This window comes from Aplysia californica, unplaced genomic scaffold (assembly GCF_000002075.1).
Source record: "Aplysia californica isolate F4 #8 unplaced genomic scaffold, AplCal3.0 scaffold00939, whole genome shotgun sequence".
In the NCBI taxonomy this organism is placed as follows: Eukaryota; Metazoa; Mollusca; class Gastropoda; order Aplysiida; family Aplysiidae; genus Aplysia; species Aplysia californica.
Window position 1 is genome coordinate 224,008 of NW_004798209.1, and position 7,764 is coordinate 231,771.

The window sequence follows — 7,764 nt, forward strand, 5'->3', positions numbered from 1 at the left end:
TCTCTCTCTCTCTCTCTCTCTCTCTCTCTCTCTCTCTCTCTCTCTCTCTCTATTGTTTTAGCTACAGAACACTAAGGGCATAATATTATGCTGCGCATTTAATGCATTGCAATATAGTGCAAGGTTTAAGTAAGAGCTTTGTCGTAGTAGAATCTTCTCTTCCATCGTTCGTGACTCTACGAGAAGATCAAGAGTTCGTTTAAAATTTAGAATGTGGCATACAACAATACAACTTATAATGCCGAGATAAACTAGTCTTGTGTGGTTTGCGTCCTCGCTAGGTGCGAAGTGAAACTCGTGACCCAACAACTATGACCGAAAAAAAAAAGAGTTGTTGTCCTTCACCCAAAGATGGAGATCACGATAAACTTATGCTGCACAAAGAAATCAAAGTCACGCGTCCTGTGGCAAAACTAATCCGCCCTTTAAGTGAAAGGTCACAGACAGTCTCTTTTTCTTTTTAATAAAGCGACAACTATGACGGTGCGTTTTAGTTTGAGATAGCTCGCATCCTCTTTTTGACCCTCGACCTCTTGAGGTCACGAGGAAACCCCGTGCCGGAACGAGGCTGCAATGGCAGCAGCGCGCAATAAATGAAACGATTTGATTGGTTAGGCTCTGCTCAAGTTCCTTGGGGAAATGGGTCATGTAAACATTGTCACATGGGGAGCAGAAGTAAGGTAGATAATTCGGTTAGTGTTGTTATTGTTCCAAGCGAGATCTATAAACCTGTCTCTGTATGGGACATCGAGATCTAGATCTAGATCTAGATTCATATTATGCTAGTCGGAATGGTTTTCTTTGTATTTCTCACCTGCCCTCCCCTGACTCTGAAATATCGTGTTGTTTGTGTTATTGTTATTGGTCCCCGTAGCCGACCGACCTTGTACAAATTCTTCGTCTTGTTTACAAGCGATCAGCTGACTACTGACCATCCAACTTCCAAGAGACTTACGTTGTTTCTTTTCATCTTTTCTTTTATTAAGACGGTCTCAGCTTTGGGTGGGTGGGACTCTGCACACAATCGCTACTTTTGTATACCCTGGGAATACTTTACTTGGCTGAAGTGCTTTAGTGCAACACTCTTCGCTTTTCTAGAATCTCGATTACGTGCCGTGATTTAGGATTTTGGGGGGCTGCAGGTCTCACACATTCTCTCGGGTAACGGAATATGTATCCTATACCTGACCTGTACGTGATGCTCTGTGAATGTACACAGTCACACAGTCGCCCCGAACAGTTGAATGCAAAGTCATGACGTGAAGCAGGTCTTGTCTTTATAGAGGTAGTCTGTGTTATGTTTTCGTCGCTCTCACCGAAGACCCAGGTCGACCGATTTGTTTTTACATGATGAATGGTAGTTTGACCTCGCAGGGGTGTAGTGTTGCAGGCATTTAAACACAAGGTCAGAGGTTTGGAAATGCGTGTAGGCTACCTGATAAAAACAATGCGTGGTAGGATGTGGCATTTAGAAGGTGGATTGGATTGCGTAATCATTAATCTATTTAATTTTAACAACATTGGATGTTTGGAAAGCAACATATTTTGTTTGGGTTTTTTGTTTTGTTTTTGTTTTTTTGCAGAAGTGATTTCTTTTTTCTCTCGCAGAAGTGACTTATTTTTTTGTGTTCCTTTTTCTCTTTCCAGGTGGACAGCCTGAGCAAGATGTCTGACATTGTCAAAGGTCGCACTCCAAGCACTGACAACTGTGTCAAGGTCACGCGCTCCTCGGCCGCTGATACCAGCTGTCTTATTGTACAGGTGAGCATTAGAGAGAGAGGGAGAGAGAGAGAGAGAGAGTGTTTGTGTGTGTGTGTGTGTGTGTGTGTGTGTGTGTGTGTGTGTGTGTGTGTGTGTGTGTGTGTGAGAGAGAGAGAGAGAGAGAGAGAGAGAGAGAGAGAGAGAGAGAGATTAACTTAAAGTATTGCTCTATGCATCTAGCTCCTTGAGAAATTTCATCATAAAACATTTTAGAATGCTGGATGAAAAGAAGGTGAAACTTAATTTTAAAGACAGGCGCCTTCCTATTCTCCGTTATTTTTTTAATGCATTTTTGGACTATAAGGATATGAAAGAAGGTTCTTAAAATCAGTTTAAAAAAAATTATGCTAGGTACAAGTATAAAAAGAAACACTCCCAGTGTTGCTTGTCACTAAAATAAATGGTATCTTAATAAACATAATGAACGACCTTATGCAACTGCGAGCGCCGTAAAGCTCTTACTTACAAACATAACTTTTTTGATAACTTTGTTTTATGTATGTTAACAATGCTATATTTCCTTTTATAAAGTTTCCTAATGGTTGGTCATTTTTTTCTCCCTTTCAGTACCCCTCTGATGGGACAAGCGAGGAAGACGAGGTTCTGGCAGAGTATTACAAGAACGTCATCTTCAGCGACTCTTCCCAGACTTGTGTTATTTCCCTCCCAGACTGAACTGAAGTTGTGGTCCTTAGTCTATGATCATGATCAGGTGAGGATCGATCGACTAGCAACTGTAATTTCGGAGCAGCTTCAATAATTTACTTTTCAAAATGAAATGAAAGGAGTTCTTTCGTCTAAAAAATTACCATAGGATTTAAATGGAGTTATGGATTCGTGATTTTCAGAAACTCATTCGATTCAGTGAATAAACTGGATGACATTGTAGAGTTACAAAGATGAATATGGGATTTGATTGAGCGACATCATATTGATATGTCAGCATCACTCGCTGTGACATTTCTTTGAAAAGGCAATGTGATTTTTTTTTGGTTGTCAGTTCAAGTGTAAATCATTGTATACCATGTACAGATGTACTTATTTATTTCCTATCTTGCTCCTTCATATTGGTCATTAGCAATTGTTCTTCTAAGAAAGGGTTGCTAATATCACTAGTATATAGGCCGATGCAAGCATTGAAATAAAAAAAAATTAAAATTAAAAAAAAGAAATGTTGAATGTAAGCTGCTGTTGTGCTGTATATATGTTCAGAGAAAGATGTTAACAAAATTGCAAGGAAAAACAAGTTGTTAGCAACGTCTGTTCTCTCTCTGTCCCTCAGGAGACCAGCTTCTGGTATTTCATCGTGCAGCGCAGTCACCGGACTGGGCTCATCCAAAATCATCCACAATTCACCCGTCGCTCCGCTGCTTGCCAAGGCAGCCACTTCAAGAGAGTCCGGCCTCTCACAACCGGACCACATCACCCCCGCTGCGATATCGGAGACAGCGTGGCTCGCTACTGCCACTGATGCGCTGAGAACAGCCACAGCGGCGTACGCTGCCATCATCGCTCGACCCGCCAACCCGCAGTGGGATGGGACTTGATTCCACCACCCTAGGCCACCCCCCGTACGGTACGGTACGCTACCGCCACCACCACCACCACCACCACCCAGCGCGCGACTTCAGACAAGTCCAGCTGCCCAGCGTGGTTGACCTGCGGCCTAGGGTCACATGTCGAAGTTCGTGACTTCTCCTGTTTCCGTCCGTTACCGTGGCAACCCTGCCACCTCCTCCTCCTCCTGACCCGACTGTGAGGATGAATGCTGTGAAGTACATCACTCGGCCCCGGTGTCCTCCAGTACCCAGACGTGGTAGTGGACAATCAGATAACTTTGTCTCATTCTCAGTCAATAAGTGCCCAGAGCCCTCTACTGCAAGAGTTGTTCACATTTTCGTGTCCATGTTAAAGCAAGCTGATCGCTTCCACTGTTGAGTTTTCAGTCTTTTAAGTAAATGCCTAAAAAATGAGGGGTGCCACTTTTCCGACGTTTCAGAATTCTAAAGCCTCTTTTATTCTCGACTTGTTGTATAATGTATAAACCCTGACTGTTCATGTTCCACTTTAAGACATGCTCATTTGTCATGGAATGCAAATTCAATAAGTTCTGAAATCTTTCTAGGTTTAGCTGGCACTCCTGAATGAAAGTCAATTAATTTTGGACTGTTATGTTTTCAACTGTTTGCACCCCTTACAATTAATGCATGCACAGGAGGCCATGTTGGCAGAACTCTAGTGTAGTGAGAGGAAGAAGGCAGGGCTGAGTGATACAAGGGACACTACTCTGTGGAGTTGGAACCAGATCCAACCACTGGATATTGTTAATGGGGCATCAATGTCTCAGAGGGAATACAAAGCCATGAATGGGGAACATTGTTAGTCATTTTGTTTATATCATAAGTAGTTTATTATGTGTAGAAATAGAAACTTTAGTTTTTAAAAATTCTTTCTTTATTATTTTTTTTAAAGCAATGATAGACTGTAATGTTAGAATATTGTATATTTGTAATCCTATTACTATTGTAAAGAAATGGTGTTGAATTCCATGTAATACCTCTCCTGTAGTTCATAATGTAATTAATTCATTAATTCATTGTAGCCGCTGAGTATGATGTTCATGAATAACCACACAATTTCAGAGCAAATAATATATTTGAAACACACACAAAAAATCTAAGAAATCGACCTTTTTAAATTTAGGATCCAGCTTTGGGTTTTTGTTGTAGTGATCCTTATTGACATAGGAATGTTATTCTGATTATTGCTTAGTAATAACGGAAAATCTGTTTATTATGACGAAAAAAAAATGTATATCCTTATGGTTTAAAGAAACATCTTGTGAAGTTCTCTAAATGACTGGTGTTTAATAAAAGCACAATAATGACTAACGTGGTCTGATGATTGACACGTTTTCATCATTTGTTAAGATGTTGAACTGATTCGCATAGATCGAAATAATTTTTTTGTTTTTTGTTTTGCTAATTCTGTGTTCTTTCCACTATAATCCTGTTGCCTTCATTTGTACATTTCATTTTACGCTCAGCTATAGAATTACCGTTGCTCTTGATCAGTCATACTAAATACCGGACTCACTCTTCTTATGTTGTCTGGTATTTATGTTGTTGTTTTATATAATTATTATATTGATATGTTTTTAGGTTAAAGTGACATTGTTTGAAGACTTTTGTAATTGTTTAATTACGTGCCTTAAAATAGAATAATTGAAGATTATAACACCAATTTTTTTTTTTTAATGTAGGCTTTTATGTCTTAATTTGTTTCTGAAAGATTAATGACTTTGTTGGTTTCAATGAGCAAAAACTCTTTATTTCTCATCACATTATTTCTTTTCATGTAATCCTTCATTTCTGATAAATTTATAAATAATTAGTTGCTTTTTTTGTATTAGATTAATACTCTAGAATCTTCATGTTTAGTTTCCTGTGAGCATGATACCATCATGAAATTGAAGACAGCTATACAAAATAAACTTTATACCATTTATAAAATGCGTTGTGCTGTTTACTAGTTGTGTGAGAGAATGTATGCTTGGAGGAGTTGAGTGCTCTTTTCAACAATTTGTGGGGGTGGTTGGTGGGTGCTCTTGTGTGGTTTGCTTCTTGTCATGTCAAATGTCTATCGTCCATTTTTCCCCTCCTTCTTTTTTTGTGTTTGCTACTCTCTTGTAACTCCTCTAATCTTCAGCACTTACATGACCTTATTGTGTTGCAAGTGCCGTAATACTCTTACTAAAACTAAAACCACAATTTGTTGCACCTGTGCAACTTCAATAGGATGAGCCAAGAGCTAGGGGAGCCTTGCCTTTCAATTTGAAAATAAAATGTTAATGTTTTTATGCCCCCATTGACACAATATAAATCCTTTAGGAGATGGGCTTTGGCCCTACTTGTCTACGTCGGTTCGGGCTGAGAGGGATGCAACGTCCCAACAGAAAGGATGAGATACTCAGTAAAATCATCTCCACACAATAATCAAACTAGGGTCATCTACGTGAGACCACAAAGTGCCTAAACGCCACGCCACACACTGGTGTTGGAGAAACTTAAAAACTTTGAGAACACTTCACTAAGGATTCGAACCAGGACCATAGACATCACAGTCCAGTATTCTAACAACTGAATTATTGGTGTGTGTGTGTTTGTGTGTGTGTGTGTGTGTGTGTGTGTGTGTATGTGTGTGTATGTGTTGGTGTGTGTGGGTGGGTGGGTGTGGATGGGTGTGTGTATCTGTGTCGTGTGCGTATGTGTGTGTGTGGTTGTGTGTTGCTGACAGCAGAGTAATTATGTGCACCGTCTGCTCTGATACATATATATACATATATACATATATATATATATATATACATATATATATATATATATATATATATATATATATATATATATATATATATATATATCTATCTATATATATATATATATATATATGTATGTATATATATATATAAACAACTCATTCATGAGGGTCTCCGATTAAAGAGAGGGGTGAAGAACCATAATCGCCTTTGTCTGCTTCAGACAAGACACTTGATGATGCTGGTGATGACGACAGTTGACACAAAAAAAGCCCCTAAAGTGTCCCGCGCGCTCACATGACCTTACGCAGTTTCAAGCGCCGTGAAACACTTTAAAAAACGACAAAAACAAAACAGCTTATAAAAAAACAACCCAAAAACACACATACATGGGGTGATCCAACAATGTCATGCTTATAACTGTGCCTGAACTGCAACAGGGAACTGCTGCTTTTTCGTTCCTAATCCTTACTATCGTCATTTTCCCTCTACACGGTAAAAAAAAGTTGTTTTAATTGTTTCAAAAGTGAACTTCAACCCCCCCCCCCTCTTTTCCTCCCCTTCCCCATTTAAAAAATAAGCTATCCTAAGCCCCTAAGTGACACATTGAGAGAGGAGACCTGGTGTGCGTAGTAAGCAATAATTTAATAATAGATGACATATGTATAGCGGAAATTCCCCATCAACATAATGTACAAACTAATTAGGCCTATTATTACCTCAGCAGACCTGATAGCATTCTGAAACAATCTCAATTCCTGGGAATGGGAAGCATACAGTGCAAACTGCCATTTTTATAGATGTTTAAACACTCACGTACTGAAAAGATCTTTCTCTCTTTATGGCCGGGGATCCATTCCCACTTGTGTGAAGTGAAAAAAAAATCGTGTAAAGTGCTTTTCCATCATATAAACCATCTATGTAAGGTAATTTATCTAGAACTACGCAGAATAGGACAAATGTCAACATATCTTAGTGTTGATTCCATCAAAACCCTCATCTCTTCTTTTGTCCTTTCACGTCTAGACTACTGCAATTCTTTGTTTGGAAACCTTCCCACTGAAACGTTAAATAGATTACAGCGACTCCAGAACCAAGCTGCTGGCATGATTTTAAAGAAATCTCTCAAAGAGCATATAACACCAATGCTAGTTCAACTACATTGGCTCCCGGTGAAGGCACTAATTAAGTATAAAATAATTATTATTCTTTGTTATAAGTGCGTCAACAACATTGCACCATCATATTATCTTTGTGACATGGTCATTGAATATATACCATCTCGGCCTTTAAGATCGGCGACGAAAAGACTTTTAAGACCTGTCCAAAGCAAAAGTCAGAGACTCGGAGGGAGAGCTTTTTCACACCACGCCCCCTCCTGTGGAACACTTTGCCAGCTCATCTACGGGAGTCCACCACTTTATGAAAAATTAAATCAGCTCTTAAAACGCATTTGTTTCAGTCCAGCTTCAATCTGTAATTTCCGACATTCCCAATATAAATATTATTATGTTCTCTCAGTATCTATTATGTTCTCTCAGTATCGTTATTCATGCTGTTCTGTTGTGTAAGAATTTATGACTGTGTGAATTCATCAATGTGTGCAAGGGTGTCTGGGTAAGTTTTGTGGGATTTTCTTTACTCAAGGATGTATTGGATAGAGAGAGAGAGCGAGAGAGAGAGAG

General features: G+C 39.2%; 1 protein-coding gene across 1 annotated transcript in view; it reads left to right on the forward strand.

The window, feature by feature from the left end:
- The window catches only part of LOC101846541 (growth arrest and DNA damage-inducible protein GADD45 gamma), a gene marked incomplete in the record, with an annotated part of 25,703 nt that extends 20,435 nt beyond the window's left edge, over nt 1-5,268 (forward strand). The window contains 3 exon segments of the mRNA XM_013089385.2: nt 1,648-1,761; nt 2,329-2,473; nt 3,044-5,268. Of these exon segments, the coding sequence (XP_012944839.1) occupies nt 1,648-1,761; nt 2,329-2,436 (222 nt within the window).
- Between the last annotated feature and the right edge of the window lie 2,496 nt (nt 5,269-7,764).